This window comes from Coturnix japonica, chromosome 2 (genome assembly GCF_054131305.1).
Source record: "Coturnix japonica strain WE chromosome 2, WE-NBRP24, whole genome shotgun sequence".
In the NCBI taxonomy this organism is placed as follows: domain Eukaryota; kingdom Metazoa; phylum Chordata; class Aves; order Galliformes; family Phasianidae; genus Coturnix; species Coturnix japonica.
In genome coordinates this window covers 44,345,216-44,366,745 of record NC_140664.1, presented here as the reverse complement: position 1 = coordinate 44,366,745, position 21,530 = coordinate 44,345,216, and the positions used below count along the sequence as shown (strand labels likewise).

General features: G+C 36.6%; 1 protein-coding gene across 16 annotated transcripts in view; it reads left to right on the top strand.

The window, feature by feature from the left end:
- DLGAP1 (DLG associated protein 1) overlaps positions 1-21,530 on the top strand; it is a 365,353-nt gene that overhangs the window by 221,093 nt on the left and 122,730 nt on the right. For 15 of the 16 annotated variants that reach the window (XM_015855355.3, XM_015855353.3, XM_085539647.1 and 12 more), the window contains one exon: positions 11,939-12,964. In XM_015855355.3, the coding sequence (XP_015710841.2) occupies positions 12,011-12,964 (954 nt within the window). In that variant the 5' untranslated portion in view covers positions 11,939-12,010. Of the gene's footprint in view, positions 1-11,938; positions 12,965-13,436; positions 13,913-21,530 lie in introns of those variants that run through there. The other variant, XM_015855356.3, reaches the window with a different exon arrangement.

Genomic DNA, 21,530 nt, shown 5'->3' with positions numbered 1-21,530 from the left:
GTTTATATAATTACTGATAAAATGAGAATCTAGAGTTCTGTGTGAGCATAATTTCAAGAACTTGAGAATTATTGAAGTGAACACAAGACAGCTGTGAATAAGTATCTTGTACTTTGTATGTTGTATTCTGTTTACAGTCCAAGCTAGGAATTTCATCAGGAAAAGCTTGGAAAGGCCTAAGCCACGCTCTGACAAAGTTCCAGGATGTTTTCAGTCAAGTTCTTGTTAGGAAGAGGAGTTTGTAAGAACAAATTTGTGTTTAGTGACAAAACATAATAACATTTTTGTATATTTTATCAGTGTTCAGTTTTCATAGAATCTTATAATGGTTTGGGGTGGAAGGGACCTCAAAGCCCACCCAGTTCCACAGGCAGGGCTGACCCCAGCATCTCAGCTGCCCAGGGCCCCATCCATCCTGGCCTTGAGCGTCTCCAGGGATGGGGCACCACAGCTTCTCTGGGCAATTATCCAGTGAGCAGGTTCAGAAGTTACAAAAAGCCTGAAAACTTGCCTTCTGCTGTTACTTAAGAAATGGAATTCAGTTTATGAAACAGTTCTGCATGATACCATGATGGGGGAAAATGTCTCACAGTAAGGTCTATCTGAAAAAATTGTTTCAAAAATCCCATACCAGGAAACCAGACACATTTACATGTAGCTATGTACGGCTGGTTAAATACCAGAACAATTTGCTTGGAGATGTGGAGGATTCTGTTACTTCATACCTTTAAAACCTCAATGTCTGCATGTTGTGCTCTGTGTCAGAGACAAATTGTGGTTCCATTGTATCCATCGTTATGGGCGGTTTTTATAGCCCTTGTATAATCCTTGTTTATGTATAGGGACAATCTGTAGTGACCAGGCCTGTTCCCCTTTTGAGCAATAATGCTGCCATTTAACACAATGAACCTCATGTTTTGAAAGTAAAGAGATTTTTGTTGAATAGCTAAAATGTAGTAAAGCGAAAATGCTGTGTATTTCTATTGAGGTTTAAGGGATCACAGCTCTTCAGTATATAATTAGAAGTAGACTACCTGAATCCACCGTGCATTTACTTTTACCAAAATCATGGAAAAAAAATAATAATAATGAAATTAGGTGGTGGAATTAACAAAGAATTACTATGATCTTCTCCATATTTACCAACAGCTTGATATCTATAGTGGTCTGCTTATGAGGCATATCTTTTAAAGAACTACTTTCCTGATCTATTTTCAATATTATGGAAATGTTTAACACACACTTACCTATTACTCTGCAGGCAGTTCTTCAGAATTTAAAGCTTAATTTAGTTAAAAAATAGTTTTAAATCTCTTACTTATCTCATTTTTTAAAATATTTATGACAAGATTCTTTACAGTAGAACTCAGAAAAAAAAAAAAAGCTTTTCAACTTAAGACTATATTATTCAAGTGTGTAAATACTTTATTACTTGGCATTAGTTACAAACTAAATTTCATGAGCTATTTATTGTGCATTGCATTTATGGTAGCTCCATATGATAAGGCAATAACTTGCCAATACCATTATCTTTTAATATGTATTATCAATAGTTTTTAAACTGTACACACTAAATATCACAGAAAACATTTGTTCCTTATTACTGCTTTAAATTAGCATGTATTAAAAGTGGAGGTTAAGTTCCATTCACTTTCAAGCTCACGATGCGCATGAAATTATCAGAAGTAACTGTTTATTTATCCCACTGAGATCTATAAAGTTCTATCAATTGGGGCACTGCTAAAAATAGTATTTAAAAAAAAAAAAAAAAAAAAAAAAAAAGGAATTAAACTCTCACTTCTTTAATTTCTTTTAATTTTCTCTACTCCTTTCTACTCTCTCAATCCTTAATTTTGATTCCCTGCTTTCAGGAACACTTAGTATGAATAAAAAGTTCAAGTGAGGCAGAAATATTCTTGACCATATTTTAGCTGATTTAGACTTACTAACAAAATACATATACATAAAGTTTTTATTGAAGTTATTTTCATTTTATGTAATATTAACAGTGTCTCAGGTTCTTCAAAGGCTATTACGAAACAGCACAATCTGGTGCTTTGGTATTTGAACCCCTATGTGAAACATACAGTGTCTCTCTGAAAGTAATGCCTCCTATTTATTTCCACGGAAAATACAACAGATATGAAGAGCACAATAACTCTGTTTGATAGAGCAAATTCTCAGCTGCTGTAAGGGAAACTGTTGATCACAGCCTGAACCTCTGATTAACTATTTGAGGCAAGTGATGAGTCAGCTGTTGGAGCACAGGTGAAAGTAATTCAGCTGTGCACCCAGAAGGGGTGGAGCTTGAATCCACCTCTCACAGATCCCATTTAAGGGCTGACCACCACTAAAGTAGTGTTTCTTTCTGGAGATTATTCCTTTATGGAGTTCTTGTGGTGAGCCTTGATGTCAGTGAGCATCTATCTTGAAGGCCTCAGAGTTGATGAGTGCCTTTTCTTATTTATCCTCTAGCTGTTCTTTTCCATCTATTTCTCACTGTATTGATCTGTTGAATTGCAATAGATGTTCTATTTTCCATGTCTTGGCTTAGTGAATTGTGATGATCTTATGGACAGTGTGCATACAATTATTATAAACTCACTATAGAACTGGTTTCCCTATAAATGTGTCCATGAAGTACCTGGAAGTATCTGTGCAACCAGGATAGATAGCATCTATCTTCAGGGTATCACCATATTTCTCCCAGTGTGAAAGCTTCAGAGCGAATCTTGTATGACTCCACCAATTTGGTAAAAGATTATTCACAAATCAAGTAAAGAACATTTGGTCAGTCAGGTACAAAGGACAGTTTAATTCCATGACGTTAGGAAGCTGAACTGTGTAATTCAAGCTATAGTATGTATATTCATCTTTCTTACCCAGCTGTCTAGTATCAGACAGGTATTTGTAATGGGTAATTTCATCAGGTAACTTGTTCAATGATTTTTCTGCTTCTTTCTGATTTAAAAGTTATTCTTAATGCAATTTCTGAAATGTTTAAGGTATGTTCATTGTTCTGAAAAAGTTATTTCTATGAATCATTTTCAGGATGTTTACAGGGCTTCATTACAAGTATTCTGTGTTCAGAAATTAAGCTTCATTTTGATTTTACCTGCATATTAATGGAATTATTTTCTGATTCTTAATTGAATAACCCCTACCATAATTCTTCTCAGGTGGAATTTGTCTATACACCTCAATATACCGGTTCAGAAGAAATTTTGCAGAAATGTTGTTTGATCTTTATTTCTTCTGCCAGATACATTCAAATTATTGAATCTATTTCCCCCAAAAAATCGCTTTTAAAAATCTGCTTAATAGGCATGAGCACAGTGGAAACAAATTACACATGTAAAATCATGACAGGAAAAAAAGTTGTAGTAGCTCTATTGTTTTTTTTATTATTATTATTATGTTTTTAATCAGAACTATGTGCATGGAAAAACAAATCAGATGTTCCAAGACTGTTGTAAAATCTTTTATGTTGTTGCTGTTGTTGGCTTATTAATTAGATGTAGCTAGTGATTCTGTAGATTCAGCTGAATTGAATTAAGATGTTGAGATGTCTTGCCCTCTGCTAGAGGACAGAATATTCTATAGGAACAAGTCAAGTAATCAGTGCCACACTTGAGAAAGAGCACTATCCCCACAGACTTTCTCTTCTGCACTTAATTTTTGTGTGACATGATGCTCTGTGAATTCTTAATTGGTAATCTTCAGTAGTTTTTTAGAATTAGCGGTTGTTTTTTTTTTTCAGAGATTTTTTTTTTTAATAAGGGTAAATTTCTTTCACAGTTCGCTGCAGCTCACAAACATTTCTCACCAAATTCTGTTGTTTGTAATTAAGTTTACGTGGAAAATATCTCTGACAAAAATCTCCCTCTGAAAAGAAGTTTTTCTATGTCTTATTACTTTAGATTTCCATAGAGGTGAATGGAGACAAGTTGATTTGACAGTGGCATAAGAAGCCTTGCAAATCTAACTCAACTTTGTAGCTTTACTATGAAAACAAATAATGTGCATTCCATCTAATATATAGCAACAAACACAAACTACTTGCTACTTACTACAGACATCAAAGATAGTTAAATGTAGTTATAGTTCTTCTCTAGTATTTATATGCTAATGAATATATGAGGTAGTTGGGTTAGTTTTACCTGTGTTTTTGTTTTTTTTTAAACTCTAGACTCAGGATGTTCTTGTTATGGTCCTGTTATACTCTGCCTTTAAGTCAGAGGTTTCATATTCCATACCAAACTGCACCAATGTTTCTTTTTTCTTCTAAACTGAGTTGGAAGTAACAAGTTAAATAAGAAAGACTGGGTTTTAATATAAGCATGAATGTTTTCTTCCAACCCATGAGCTTTCTGCCTCACTTTCTGAGCTGATATATCTCATACCTTCAGAGAGGTCTCCTGTTTATTCCATATGTTTTCTACCACATCGGAGTTCATTCACCTTGGGTGTGAGCAGGATGTTCTTAGTGATGATTCATCTCTCTTCCTACTCCATCATTACAGAAACCTGAGTAGGGAATGCAGCTGGCAAGAATCAAAATGTGATGGTGAGAATTCTTGATCTGGGAAGACCCGGAAGGTGCCTACAATATGTAATCATACTGGTGATGTTTCTTGATACTGTCAAGTTCCATAATAACAATATGGCTATGAAGTAGCTTTTACAGAAAGTTCTTACTGATCATTCTTACTGGTAGTCACAACAGCAGTTATTTTTACTGAGGCTTTACTTTTTTTTTCCTTTCTGGTTGGCTAGTGGGGGTAACATTGACTGTCCAGCTGTGAAACTCAATATGCTCTATAGTGTAATTATGTTGCAAATCTTACCATCAGTCTTTTTCTGTAAAGCTTCCATGAAGTTTCTCCGTGATGACACTTGGAAATTTATTACACCATGTTTATTATTTCTGGAACTGGCAACAATTTTTCAGGGGTGGCGCAATTCAAACTGAGCTACAAATTGAAAACCAAGATGGGAGGCCATCTACAAGCATAGAGACTAATGCTTCTATGGTTTTGTGGAAATCACTTTTTCTTGCTCTTACAAAAGCACAACATACTTGGAAAAGTATTTTTGAAGGAAATCAATTTTTATTTCTATTAAATGAGATCAAGGTCTATGAGTAAGACTGGAGCTGTAGAATGTGTCTTATAAAATGATGTTTCATTAAATTAAAATGAGTTGGGTGCTCTTCTGAGGGGAAATAAATATTTTAGCATACTATTTAGCTTGGTTTCTAAATAGTAAGAAATACAAAGTTTAGAGACATTGAATCATGTGCCTTGCTACTCAAGACAAGCGAAGCCAGACAACCATAGTATCTCTGCTGCCATAGATGTGGGTCTTCTGGTTGGGTGTACGTGGACTGGACTGTAGTGCATAGGACTAAAAAAAAGTGTTCTGTCTGGCTTGTCAGTGAATATTCTCTTTTCAATATATAAGCAAAAAAGCTCTAAGACCATGAAAACCACCAACACAGAAAGCTCTGGCAATAATTTAGCTGTGATTTCTATTGCAAATGTGCCATGCTACTGGCTTGCACACCAGTTAATTATGTTGTGGAAAATGTGTTAGTGAGCTGTGCTGTTGAATATTGTGTATTGCTGCAAGACTGGCAGCTTCCATTAGATCTCTGGTAAATAGACAGTAGATTCTATAGTAGCTCCTTAACTTGGTTACCTTACCATCCTTGCCATGAGGATCAGATGCTTTTCTTAGAGCAAGGTGGCCAAATTGCAGAGTATGACATTTCTTGATCTTCACAAGAAAATACTAGAGATTGCATGCACTGAATATAGGTTTCATCTGCTGAGTATTCCATTCTAACCAGTAAAACTGAGCCTTTAGCATTCATAAGTGACAGTCTTACAGGGATCTAATGCACCTGAAATCTCCATAGAGGTTAAGGTCATACATTTTATCATCCTACAGAATAAGAAAGACAAAATGTAACATCTAAATGTATTTGAGGTATACTCTTCAATGCTGCCTGTATACCACTTACTGAATGATTTGGTTTAATATATTCTCTTATGTGCATGTCATACAGTCAACCTTCTGATCATTTTCTTTCTGAGAGAAGAAAAATATTGATTGTTTTGAATTTACAGTGGAACTCTCCACAAGTTCTCCAACTGATGTGCTGTACCTTTCTGTGTCAAATTGACTCTGTGTCCTGTAATGCAGAAAATGCATGAGCAGTCTAATTATACACTATATCAGTACTCACTGGAGCATAACAGAATTTCTAAGAAGCAAACTAATAATTGTGTGCATGAATGAAGAGAGTGAAAGTGCAGATGATCACAGTTAAGTATTTCTATCTGTAGAGTCAAGATTTGCATATGCAGTCCTGTCTATTGCTGGTCATAATTCTTAGAGAACTAAAAAGAGGAAAAAAAAAAAATTAAAAGAGGAAAAAAAAAAAGCAAAACAAACAAACAAAAAAAACGGTGTGCCAAAATGATACTGACATAAGGTCTGCAAGAATTTCAGCAATGTGATGTATTTAGACTTGACTCAGAGATTAATTACATGCTAGGTTCCTTTGGTGACTACAGCTCTTGTGACACTCCTAATGAATAATCAACTTGCTATTAGCCACAGAGATGCAGAAAAGAAACCCAAGCCCAGACCTTCAAGGCAAGTAAAACCCTGTTATTGACCACCACCACTGTTCACTGAAAGCACATGGATAAAAAGAATAATGAAATGTAACTGTGAATCTTTCGCCACAAGTATATGCAAGCGAAAGGGTGTTTGGGTACAGACAGGAAAATAAAATAGAATAATCTGTTTTCATTAAATCCAGCTTGGGGGAAAGAGGATATTTCCTGTGTGTGCATGCCTTTCTAATGGAACTTCTCAGAGCTTAGCTAGAATTTAGTTACCTTTTTACTCCCACTTCCTGATGTGCCCATAAAGTCAGAATATTTATATTTCTGCTCAAAACATTTCTCTCAATGATTGCCCTTCTCCTGTTCAAAATTAAATTATATTAAGTACTGGTTGCCTGGTATGACTGTTGACATGGAAGCAAAATGCAGACATTCTCTTGAGAGTTTTACCCAAGGCACAGTATCTTTCATATTACTTGCCAAAGTGGATTAGGAAAATAATGGGAGTTCTCATTTTCTTCTGAACACCTTTAATAAAATGTGTGGACGCATTTTAGAAGATGTTTCCTTTTTATTGGTATCTAGATTTTCATTATTGTGATGCAATATAACAGAAAAGTCACACAGAATGGCTGCAAAATATTGAGACCTTTGGGATAAAGTGATTTGCTGCAAAGTGAGGAGCATGTGGAAGACTGCTGCTCAGCATAAGCATATGTTCCTGGTGTTTGTGACACTCTGAGAAGGCAGGAAAGGAATTTCCCTCGAACATCCCATAGCATGCAAGAAAATAAGTAACCAACTGCTGAGAAACTTTGCTGTTCAATACAGAAATGAGAATCTCTCTTTGTTTGCTGTAACACATGAAATGGGAGCATTACAACAAATAGTATTACTAAAAAGGGTATTTTACATCCTCCCACTTCAAACAGTAACCCAGCATTTTTTTATTTTTTTTTTTGGAGAGTCTGCTGTGATCTGAGTCAAAGGTCTAAATCTGTATTTCAATTTATATGTGTGATTCAATGCATTCCTCAACTCAGAGCTGTACATGCAGGACATTGTATGCTGAGTGCCTTTCTAATGTGTATCAGCCCTTCACTTTCTGGACCTGGTACAAAGATGAGGATTCAGAACCTCCATCTAACTCACTGAATAGTATCTCAAAAGAAATGAGTTCACTGAATAAAAATCTCCTTAGTTTCTGAACAGGCAGAGGTTAAGGTGCTGTTATCCTAATGACACTTAATTAGGGCATTTCTATCAGCATGTTGCACGTAAAGTAATTGCTCACTTTCCAGATATTACTATATGTAATGTGCAAGTTTTCTAATTAAGCTACAAAGCTACGTACGCTGACTTATGTATCACTGCAATTCACAGAATCATAGAATGGCCTGGGTTGAAAAGAACCACAGTGATCATCTGGTTTCACCCCCCCCTCCTATGTACAGGGTCTCCAACCACCAGACCAGGCTGCCCAGAGCCACATCCAGCCTGGCCTTGAATGCCTCCAGGGATGGGGCATCCACAACCTGCTTTGGCAACCTGTTCCAGTGTGTCACCACCTTCTGTGTGAAAAACTTCCTCCTAATCTCTAACCTAAACCTCCCCATCTCAGTTTAAAACCATTCCCCTTTTTCACATATTTCCAAAAGAGAGTACATATATCTCCAAGAAGACATGTTTTCTGAATAAATTTGGAATACCATGTAGTTAATTAAATAAAATTTGTTGAAGTTTGTGTAATTTGTGCATTCAGCTTTTGTTATTTTGCATGCATTTTCCTTTTAATTACATTGGAGTCCAGCCACTAAGTTATTCCAATTAATTATTCTTCATTAGGGACGCTGTATTAGCAGCAAGGATGAATATATTTGTGTACTTCTTACCTGAGGCATCCTCAAGCAAACAGAAGCAAATGTAATATGATTGCTGAAAATAATAAGCATTCTTCAACCTTACGGTTCTGCATAAATTTTTGTCCCTTATTCTGCACCATCAGGTGTTTCTGGTTTGCTGTCTTAAAACTGCTATTTCATTGTTTATTAATATGCAATATGTTCATCAGTTATCCTGTCTTGGTTCATGAGTAACTCGATGTTCCTAGTTTGGACAAGAAATAGCTAGTTCTCACGGTCTTTAATCACAATTGCACATGATAAAAAAAATTCATCGTCTGTCCCTCAGTAAATGTTTTCACTGCAATTACAGCAGAAAAGCTCTTATAATGCACACTGTCTATCTCTAAGAGTTGGGAATAAATAGTTTTTACTCTGAATTGCAATTTCTCCCACTTTTTAGAAACTGTACCATCACCCCTTCTTACACAGGTTGTTGGCTCCCATTTCTTTTTTGATTAGGTTTGTCCATTACTCTGTGGCTCAGGTAACTTCCCTTTTTTTCCTACATTTTTCAATCTGCTATTCCTGGAAAGCTTTGTCGCCCTTTTCTTTTTGTTGTAACTTTGTGATCTTTTGCTTTCTAAGCATACCTTCTCTGTTTTTCCCTATCTGTTCCTCAGATTCCTTTTGGGCAGACCATATCATCTTTTTTTTTTTTTTTTTGCATATTTCTCTAGCACTTCATTGACAGCTGAGACTCAAAATAAGTGCATAACTGAATTTTATCTTTCCTCTTAAACTTTTCCACCATCCTACATGCCATCCAAGCTCATACAGCACTTCTTAGCCAAGCTTGTTATATCTTCCTCCACAATTTATGGAAAGCCCATCTCTTTCTGTAACAGACAAATGCCGTTTTTCATAAGCATTTTCAGTTTTTCAGAATTCTTGCCCAATACATATTGCCAGTCCATCCAAAATGCAGCTGGTGACATTGCTACTCTCATCAGTCAAACCATACTCATACTTTTAAAACTCATCTTTACCTTCTAGATGTGCCAAATTATTCTGCCCCTGCCCATAAATCAGATTGTCCTTTGTGTTTCCTCAACCCAACCATTCTGCTTCAATAATGTATTAGGATTACATATTCTTAGTTATTCTATTACATCCCCTGTAGCTGTCATGACTTCAATATTCTGTAAATTATTGATCCTTTCAGTTCCTTGTCTACATACACTCGTTTTCCACAGTACAAAATATATATATATATATATATATGTATGTATGTATCAGTAGTTCTGGGGATGTTTCACTTTACTGCACTACTTGTATGGCACACTTTTCTATTGTCAACCATATGATAATCAGGATTAATCATCTTGATGACCAATGCATGATTCTTAATGGATTAAAATAAAAATTAACTGACTAATGCTTTATTTTCATAATTTTCCAAGTATGAAATATAGATATCTATTCATAGAGACCTAAAACTGGTGGATTTCTATTTGGTCTTTATTTGATGGGTTTTGGGGTTTTTTTGTTTTTTGGGGGTTTTTTTGTTTTGTTTTGTTTTTTGATGGGATATTCTTGGTCAATTCACATTTTTAACGGTTTAAGTATTGGATCTGCTACTACATCCCTTTGGATATTCTGCATTACACAGTCTAATAGATTACATTTTTAAGGAACTTGGTTAGGATATAAAATGTTCTTTAGAACTGACATTGTCACTACAGTCAAATTGACAAGGTCAGCTCTCTGCATAAATTATTTTTGCTCTTTTAAAAGAGCCTTAGACCACAGTGCTCTTCAAGTAAGCCAGTGAACTTATCCATTTGGAGTATTTGAAGTGCCTTTTTGTGGTACTTTAAAAGCTGGATTTGGAATTCAGGATCTCCTGAGAATGAAAATTTTCTGCATTGCAGGAATACAGTGAGGGAGAGTGAAATGAAGGGCATCCTCTCTAGCTTTGAAGAGTTGAAAAAGCTCACTACAGTTTCAGGAGAACGTTAAAAATATGTTCTGATTAAATGCAGAATATGCTTTTTCAGACTGATACCAACTTAAGCTATTTTAGAAAACTTAATAGATGGCAGTTTGCCAGTAGGTACAATGTATATAATCTGTTAAATAATGAACTTTCTCTGAAAGAACATTGGAGGGACATGGTGGAAAGGTGTTTGCTATGCTGTCTATCCATACTTAAGGAAAGATCTTAAGAGCGACATTTCTGGATGTATGACTTGATTAGCCATACTGGAAGGGAATTAAGCAGTTGAGTGACACACATTCCAGTTGTGTGCAGTATAATAAGGCATCCTCTAAAGTCTCCCATCAGCCCTTGAGGAGCTTAGATGGCACCATGAGAATGTTTTGCCACATCTGAAACCCAGTAATTTATATATTAATATCTCAGAGATTTCAGTAGCAATGGTGTACAGACTTTTGCTAGTCTTTGAGCTGAAATGAGGCCATCTGACTTCAAACTGTGTGGTTATTATATCACTTGTGATGAAGATTTGCATTTTCACCTTGTAATCAATAGTCTGTAACACTGTGACTCACTTCAGGGACAAAGAGCTGATAGTGGATATTCAACATTGAAATCCGTTAGACTATTAAAGCAATGTACACATGTCTATACTAATTCTCCTGATGGTAGAGAGTGTAGTGGTATTTAAATACCGCTTAGTACTCCGAAAAAATTATGGAAAATACACTTCAAGCCTTGCACTGCAAGAGTAGGATTGTCTTTTTACAAATATGAGTAAGTGAATAGGAGATAAAACAAATTAACCCAAAAGTAAACAGATAGTTTGGCTTCATTTTGTTGGGTAGTGAAATGTGTAACTATTTTACAACTAATTTGAAAAGATATTGCAATGTTGGTATTGTCTGTAAATATTTACAGCACAGACAGGCAACGTGGACATAAAGTAAAACTGCTCCTAAATAGATATGCACTGGAGCCAGAAGAATATTTCCCAGCAGTTGTACCATGCTCTGTATTTAGCCCAGAGTAAACACAAAACACTCCATTAAGGAGATGATCTCTCTTAATGCATTTATTTGGTCATGAAAACAATCGGATGAGCAATTAGGGCCTCCTAGGAGGTTCTTGTCCATGAATGCTTTCAGGACTGAGGTTTGAGAGTATAGACAGTGACACTTAACTTGCTGTGGATTTGTGAGCAACGGTAAGTTTCATATCAGAAAAGGTTCTCGCATCTGTTTTCTAGCTGGTGAAATAAGAACATTTTGCTTATATGTTACTTAGGTATCCCATATCACTACTGGCATGGGGAAAAAAGAATAAAGTGATAAAAAGAATCAGTGAATATTTATTCCAATTATTTTCATACCTAAAAACAATGAAGGCTAAAAGTACACGTGCTGTTTACTCTCATAGCTTGAGTATTTCATGGCTTCTGTTGTATTTCATTCTTCTAGGCCTTTCCCTGAGGTCTGCCTGCTGCATAGCCATACATATTAGATGACTTTGGGACCTGCATTACATCAACAATGAAGGGTTTATCTAGCAGCCGTAGTCATCATCATGGGGTTACCTGTGACCCTCCGTGTGACAGCCTGCCACATCACTCAGACAGGAAGCCATATTTGTTAAACCCGGTAGACCCCCATCCTGCAGACCACCCGTATTACACTCAAAGGAACTCTTTTCAGGCAGAGTGCATGGTGCCCTACAACGATCAGATTGCCAGCAGCACGTTCCCTCGGAGACACTACAACTCCCACCATGAACTCAAGGATGAGTGTGCTCTGGTTCCCCATGGAACTGCCAACAAGACTAATCGTATTCCTGCCAATCTTTTGGACCAGTTTGAGCGGCAGCTGCCTCTGAATCGGGATGGCTACCATACTCTGCAGTACAAGAGGACTGCCTTGGAGCACCGTAGTGACAGCCCAGGGAGGATCCGGCACCTGGTTCATTCTGTCCAAAAGCTCTTTACCAAGTCACATTCACTGGAAGGACCATCCAAGGGTAGCGTCAATGGGAGTAAAGCGAGCCCAGAGGAGTCACAAACAATGAGGTATGGGAAGCGCAGCAAGAGTAAAGAAAGGCGATCAGAAGGTAAGCCAAGATCCAATGCATCAGGATGGTGGAGTTCAGATGACAACTTGGACAATGATGTTTGCATTTATCATGGTCCCAGTGGGGTAATGACCATGGGAAGATGCCCTGATCGTTCTTCTTCCCAGTATTTCATGGAAGCCTATAACACTATTAGTGAACATACTGTGAAGTCATCCAGAAGCAATAATGATGTCAAATGCTCTACCTGTGCTAACCTGCCTGTGAATTTGGACTCCCAGTTAATGAAGAAAAGCTCTTGGTCCTCTACATTAACTGTGAGCAGAGCCCGTGAAGTTTACCAGAAAGCATCAGTTAACATGGACCAGACAGTGGTGAAGGCAGAGACGTGTCAACAGGAACGGTCATGTCAGTACCTCCAGGTACAGTGTAGAGAGCTGATTACTGTTAACTGTACTTTGCCATGTCACAGGTGTTTGTGGGGGATGGATGTTAGGTCTGATATTTCATCTTTCCTTAGGGGTATCTGATCACCAAATAAGGGGTAATGCAGCTGAAAATAAATCTATTTTCTTTTTCCTTTTTATTTTATTTTATTTTTGTCAGCATTCAGTATTTCAAAGAAACAGTTTGTGTTGGTACAGGCTTAATTTTTTTCATGTGGGAAAAATAAGACCATTTTGTGTACTTTTTGCATTTATAAAGCAGTCACAGTAGGGGCATAGAGAATGTGATCTTGTAGCGCTTGTAGTTAGCATTACAGTGTCAATTAACTGAATGTTACCAGGATACAAATTCTTTGATTTCTGTAATTTCAGGATTTGTCTCCACTTACTGCTTGTTTTATTATGAAAGCTTTTGAGACCCTTTTGAGGAACTCTGAGGTACCTTAATACTTTCTGCAGCAGGAAAAAAACTGTGTTCCTTTTTGCCACTGAATATAAATTCTCATGAAATACTTATTGCAAAATGTCCAGATTTGTTTATCTGGCTCTCCCTCTTTTCCATGGCTTTGAGTCAAAAATATAAAAGCAAAAGGTTGAAATTATTGCTTGCTCTGATTATACATTTTAGGAGTACATCACCTACTCCCTCACAAGCTGTTTGCAGTTAATACAGCGTCACTATTTTTCACCAGTATTGTATCTTTAAATGTCAAGAATCAGATGTCTGCTCTTGGAGCTATCATACTGCCGGTGAATGTTTGTGGCAGGAACATGGATCAGAAAATATTAAAACAGTTTCATTCTTAGAAGAGCTGTGGATAGCTTTTATGCACTTTAAACGGAGCACTTATGGCACATCTAAGTGTGTGTGTACGATGGAGCAACGTTGCAGAGAGAAGAGAGAAGACTATGAGGAAAAAAGAGGTTTGCTAATCCAATTTGGTTTCATTTTACTGTAGTAGGACTGTTGTCTATTTGTATAGAAACTGTAACGAGTTTTCTTGTATGGGAGCTTTAATGTCAGCTTCCACATTCTGTTGTTTAAGTAAGTATGCATAGAAAGCGTAGGACTGAAGCATCCACATTTTTAAAAATTATCTTAAAAAGTATTAATGAATGGCATGCAAAATAATTCTAAATGCCAGCTTCTGGGATTCTAAGCTTTAAATGTAAAGAAGAGGATCAGTGTATTTTCTGTTAATCTCTAGGGGATCAGAGTGTGGGACAACGGGGTAATATAAGCACTCAGTTTGTTTACAGCAGTATGTATGGACTGGGGAGGGACAGAGGTTTCAGAATAGCCTAAGGCTGCAACCTTTTGAGGTTTGCTGCATTAAGTTTCTTTTGTCTGAATTCTGTAAGGAAGAAGAAATTGTTGTCTTACACTTGATTGTTGTGATTACTTCAGACCTTGAGATTTCTTTTATTGATGTTTTTGTTTACTCCTTTGATCTTCCTCTCCGGTTTTGATAAAATAGCTGACAACTCAGTATACGACCAGATGGCAAGAAAAGAGCAAAAAACTGTGCCAGCATTGGCTTTAAACGAACACCTCCATAGGGACTTTCAGACAATGTTTAACTGATGGGAATAGACTCCTGAAGTGGAATTAGATGATATTATCTTTGTCTGAATGAAATAGATGTCCAACAGTTGTCAAGAGCAGAAATTAGAATAACTAAATTCTCACTTTGATTCTTATCCTGATTATGTTCTCACTCATACTTTTGTTGTGGTTTTCCATTTCATTTCATTTCATTTTTTCCAATTCTGTGCTTGTTTTAAAAAAGTCAGGGAAGTATAACTGAATTGAAACAGTTACAGAGAAAAAAAAAAAAATCTTACTCAGATTTTGATTAACATTGGAAATATTCAAACATACATGGTAGTTTTAAAGGAGTAGATTGGAATCATTCTTCTCCCTTGGCAGCTTAAACAAATAATGAATTGAAATAGACAGTAAACAGCTCGGTCTGTATTGTTGAGTTCATCCCATTGCCTTTCTCTTCACTGCATCACTCATCTTTTTTACGCTGCAAGCCCTCTGGGACTTGGACTCTGGTTCCTTTTGTGTTTCCCCAGTGCCCATCACAATGGAGATCAGAATATTATTACTGAGGCCTTTTGGCTGTCCTGTAATGTAAATATATATTAACAATGGTAGAGTGTCCCTCTGTCGATGGAATGTAGAAGCATTCTGAGTATCCATTATTTTCGTGATGACCTTCTAATCATCATACCAAAGGACTGACATCCTGTGTTGTTAGAACAATTAGGAATGCACTAAATGAGATAAAAGCTACTTAGCTGCAAATTCATGTTGGTACTGGACAACTCTGATAATGATTTTAATTAAACAAAGCCTCTTTGTTACTTTATTTAACTCATTAGATGTTAAATAGATGCTCTTATCAACTCGTGTAATTTAAGCCATCGTTTATTGCCCAGGACATTATCTCTGATCCTTGAAAGAAGGCAACTATTCCGTCCATGCAAACTGTTCTTGTGACAGCATCTGGATTCACCGAAAGAATTATGCTTTCTCAAACTCATAGTAAAACAAAACAAAACAAAAAAACTTAACCCCTGTAGTTTTGACTATGTCAGAAGTCACAGATAAACTCAAGTTCATTTCTGCCTGAAACAGTTTTTAGCACAAAAGTATCTGGATGAATTCTCAGTGTAAAGACATGGAAATAACAATTATCTCACTTAGTGTGATATTTTCCACAAAGCCATTCTGTGAAAGGAGCTGGCAGTTGCTCATGTTACAGATGGGCTTATTTCTCATAACTTGGAATTTGGACCATATGCAGCGTCCTCCCGCATCGCAGCCTTCCCTTACCCCAGCAGGCTCTGCTGCAAGCTTGCTGCTGAAGTGCAGTGTCCAGCCTCTGAATTTGGGGGGGGGGGGGGAGCCACCAAGGAGGCTTGGCTCCAGTCTGTGCCTGTGGGATCTCAAAAATGGTTATTGGCTCATGGGATGGTTTAAAGATGGTCACACAAACTTTTCCTTTCAGTGAAGTTTAAGTCTTGGAATACTTTTTCCCTCTTCTCTCTATCTCTCCTTTCAAGAATGAGGAGCTGTGCAATAGAGAGATCCTTTACTGAGCAGCTTTTTACTTCAGGAAAAGTGTTATTTGATACAGGTTGGATTGATTTGAAGGAAGGTGAGAAGGAACTGTTTTTCTTTTCTCTTAGTTATTATTCAAAATTGTTTCCCTGACTTGAGATAATAATATATGAAGCAGTGGACACCTTCCACTTTTCTAGTAGCTTCTCATTTTTAATAATTAAGATTTAAGCAAAATATGAAATATAAGCAGTCATATTTTTCTGCAAACAATAGAGTTTAAATACACTACTAGATATTTTTGACACTTTTGTTTCACTATAAATTCATAATTATTGAAGCTAATTGAGTATCGAATACATGGCATAGTTTGTAATGATAATTTTGCTATTCAGTATGCCCTGTAATTGCCGTTCCCTCAGTCCTTGGTCCATTTGTTAAGAGATGGAGGAGAATTCAAAGGATGATATTTTTTTGCATTATTCCTCTTTCCCTCCAATGTGAGTCAGTCATATGTTTTCTGTTGACCCAATTTGATGAGACTGAAGTAGTTGTGTCAGATATTCAGGGCTGAGGAAGGACGGTTACTCCTGAAAGCTGAAGTGTGGTAGGTGGGGACGACTGTGCCATCATCTGAGCTCTGCATTTGCATCAAAATCCTTTGGTGGGAGACTATGGGAAATACTATAAAAACTGTAAGCCAACTTTCTGGATGTGATAAGCATTTCCTGGTTTTTCAAAGACTGGATCTGGTGGCGGACGATTCCGGTTGGTACAGTGCTCAATTTCCTATGAGAAGGTTGATGATAATATGCAGGATGTCCTGTAGTGTTAAGAAACTCAGATAGTTAAAGTGACTTGCTTTCTATATAGAAAATGCACTTTCATCATTTCTTAGAAGACAGTGTTAGTACTGAGTCTCTTTCTGTGTCCATGGGTCACCAAATATGCGGTATGACCTCATCCTAAATCAGGACGCTAATAAGGATCAGGATCTGTCACAGTATTTGTTTGTGTGGCATTTTTAAATTGCAAAGTGTTTGTCCTTGAGACACAGAAGTTCATTAGATCTGTTATCTGTGAAAGTCTATCTGCATTTTCAGCTGTTCTCTACTTCTGCTTCATTTGTGTTGTCTGTGTTTCTGTCACCACTATCATATTCAAATTAATTTTTCAGTTTAGCCTTGCATACATATGAAAGCTTTGTTTTAGTGTCCACTAAAGTTGATCTTCCATTTTCCATGCATCTGAAGACCTGTGCTTTTCTCTCTTAATCTGCTATGAATTAAAAATAAATGGTCTAGGATTCCTCCTGCGATTTACCAATTGGATTTAAAAAGTATACCAGGTGCATGTTTCAAATGATTTTATTCAACTTATATAATAATTTATTTTTTTTCCAGTAAATCTAGTGAAAGATTTTAAACGAGCAATTTTGAAATAATAAAATGCCACATGTTACAACATAGTCTATGGCACATACCAGGTTAAGGAATAATAAACATATAGAAATTGTTAAATGCCTGTGATTTTTAAACAAACTACTAAGTAGCTACATTAAAACTGAAAAAAAGAAATTTATTATTCCTCCAAAGCTAATTTGTTTCCCTTTGAAAAGTGCAAAAGGGATGGTTAGTAAAAGGAATGAATAGTTATGGAATTTGGGGGCATGTGGAGGTTATAAATAAAGGGGAAAAATGCTTATTTTTTAATTTGATTTTATTATTTTTATTATTTTATTTTTTGGGGGGTTGGAACTACATGATCCTTGAGGTCCCTTCCAACCCGCGTAATTCTGTGATTCTGTGATTTAACAAATATATTAATAAAAAGTAATTCCAGTAAATCTACATATTGGTTATTTAGCCTACCTGCAAATGTTACTAAGATACCTTTACTATACTGATAGAAAAAGTAAGGAGAATGTTTCAGTACAGCCATCCTCTTCATCCTTGCAGTGCATTAATTTACCTTTCCAAAAAATTGTCAGTTGGAAGAATGGAGAGAATGATATTGCTATATATTTCACTTTAAATACTGCTGTGTTCTCATTCAGTTAATTAAAATCTAAACTGACCTTCGGCTTCTGAGTAATGCAGTAATGGAGGCCATCTAAGTAGTAAGAGAGCGCAATGTCAGTACATCACACTTAGCTGTGATTTTATCTGCCTGTGTTTCTTAGGTTGTCATTTTCTATCCCTTGGTTTTATCCTCATTCTGTAACTTCTTTATATTGAACATACTGACACTAATGTTAATTTTTTCAGATTAACTTGAAGAATGATTCTCAGTTCATCCTGCTAACGTCCTTATGTTCTCATAGTTCATTCACCGAAGAAGATAATTCTGTCCCTTTTTTGTATTGCTGGCATACAGTATAGAGGATTTATCAGCATACTTGGGTGAAACTATGCTATATATACTGTTATTATAAAAAATATTTGTGAAAACTACGGATTCAGTTAAGTGAGCACTTGTTATCTATTTCAGTTCCTCATGGTATAAACATGGATAAGATTTGATTCAGTCATAGATTTGACTCCTTCCTGTAGTACAAAATATCTGGAGTGTTCTAATCTGATTGTTTTCATTAGTTTTACTTGGAGGGAAAAAAAAAAAAAAAAAGAAAAAAAAAAAGAGATAGAAAATTAAAATGTTTACAAAAACCTTCAAGACAAATCCAGTCAATTAAACAGGATCATTTCAATCTCTGTCTAAATTCAAAATTCCTAACATTTCCTGCAGAGACTTGCAGAGTGGCTGGGAAAAAAAGCACTGAGTGGTGACATGCCTTCCTTAGTCAGTGTGAAATAATAAGGAATATTTCTTCTGCATCTAGTTGTTGATTTTGTTTGTTTCTTCCTTTCAAGAGTGAAATCTGTAGCACAGATCTTGAGTGGGGAGTGCTACTATGTCAGGAGAATGGTTTGAGGTTTGGGCAGCTGGCACTGGTTTCTCTTCTGCTCAGCAAAGACTCCTCCACTGTATCTGTTGTACAGCTAAGCTTCTATCTAGCATTGAATTAAACAATATTATCTGGAATCTCTTGTACATTGTATCTACTTTCATGCACATACCCTGGGTTTATGCAATGACTGTCTTGTTTGGGTGGAGGGCAAAGTGATTATATGACTGAAAACCATAGAATCATAGAATTGTTTGAATTGGAAGGGACCCTCAAAGGCCATCCAGTCCAGCTCCCCTACAATGAACAGGGACACCCACAGCTAGATAGCTTAATCAGAGCTCTGTCCAGCCCTACCTGGTGTGACTTCTGGGACATGGTATCCACCACCTGTCTGGGAAACCTGTTCCCGTACCTTTATTGTAAAAGACTTCTTCCATGTATCCATCTAAATCTTCCCTCTTTTAGTTGGAAGCCATTTCCCCTTGTTCTATCACAATGACTTCTGAGAGATACGCATTTGTCTTACAAAAGGCTAAGCACTATGCAGTGCATATAAGGCGGTGTAAGAGCTTTGATAGTTCAGGGCATCCAGAGATAGTCTTTAAATTGTTGCTGAGTATTTCATGCAAATAAGTTTCTCTCTAATTTTGCTTTGATGGTATAACCTCAACTTGTTGATGATTTTTTTGAGGGGAAATCTTCTAGATATCTTGGACTCTACCAACTTCCCAGCAGATGTGAGTCAAGACCATGACCTTGATTCAGTATCCACTGAGATGGTGTTGCAGAGCAGAGGTGACAATTTGGTGTTACTGAGAAGATGTACTATTAAGACCTGAAACCAGTAAAATTTTCCTAGAACTCAACAGCTTCTTACCCTTCTTCATTCTTACCCCTACTTTGCAGTAATCCAAAAGAAAACACTGGAAGTTTCAGTGAAGTCTGGCCACTGTATACTAACTTGAGAGAGAAGCTAGTAGTCAGCTGGTGATGATAGGTTAACTGCATTACTTACAGTCGTTGCCTGTGAGAGCATAACATTAGCAAAGCATTGGAGATGATCCAGTTCTAGTCAAACAACAGAAACAGCAGCAGGGCTTTTTCTCTCAAAATACTCTCACTATCACATCTGTTTCTCTTCCAAGGATTCAGATTCAGCAACATGTTCTCCCATCCATGAACCAATTTCTTGCCAGGTGATAGTGGGCTTGTAATCATGTGTTGCAAAAGAAAGGTAAAATGGCATCTTATTTAACGTGATTTTTTATGCAAGCTAGTCAGTGTATGCAGGTGCTGAAGCAATTGGAAGGAGAGGTGATTCATCCCAAAGAAGGTGAAAGAACATTTCTCTATTCTAGCTGTAGAAAGTGTCCCTTCAAGGACTGGAATTAATGTTAACAGTCATTCTTCAGGTTCCTGCTGTCCTTGTGAGAGGAGCATTATCTCATTACAGCCAACTGCCCTGAAAGGGCAGCTGGAAGCTGCAATGGAAAGCTTCAGGGGTTTTGAGAAAGATGAAACACAAGTATCACTGAAGTAGCTTTAATTCAGAACCTAAACTCAAGTCTGTATGAGTTTCATTTTCCCTTAGATAATAGAGTCTATAGCTGTCGTTTGACATTCTTTCTGCAGAATATGTTTGAGGGAGGCAAACTTGGAAAGTCCTTGTCTGTAGTCAGCATGTCCAAGTGGCTCTCTTTACTGCTGATTGGATTTTTACATGTAAAACAGGAGGAGAAAATTAATTTTGGAGTCCAGTTGTGGTTGTTTTGTGCAGGTGACACATTTCTTATCATATGACAGGCTGTGAATCAGATTACTGAGCTAGTAATAAAGAAAGCTTTTGTTGAATGAAAATTATAGACAGTAAAAACAATTGGAGAAGCTTTACTATGAGGATTCATACTGTCTTTTCAAATTAACATTAAAGGAACTGAGACTGCAGTTCTTCACAGAACTCATCCAGGTCTGATGCAAATTGTAGCACTCAAGACTGAGGAAGTAATGTTCTATTGAAGACAGACCATTAATATTCTTCATATAAAACTAAATTAAATGAATTTATAATAGAACTCTACTGCTGAAATCATACAAACTGAATCAGGAGTTGGTACAGATACTGAAAATATTAAATTTACCCTAAATGGAAGCAAGCTCACTGTCTTCCTTTTGGAAAAGTCTTGAAACTTGCTAAATACATATTGTTCTTTAAGGCTTGCAAGACTTGCTTTACATTTTGTGTACTTCAGTTATTTTTAATGCATGCACATTGATAGAGTGAAATGCTGCTTTCCTTTATTGGGCTGATTAATTCAATATTTACGAGTGCTAGGAATAGGCTTAGTAAGAGGAAGATGGCAATTGAAACTTCCATAACAAGGCACAGAAGAAGCATAATAGCATCTAAGGAAACCAAATTGCATGAGGTTGAAAATCTGCAGTGAGCAGTCATTAAGCATTGTTCTTTAGTCGTGTGATTTCATTTCATTAAGTATTTGCATACTAATAGAAAGCTAAAGTTACAAGTCTACTGCTGTGAGTGATGGTTAGCCACTCCCAGT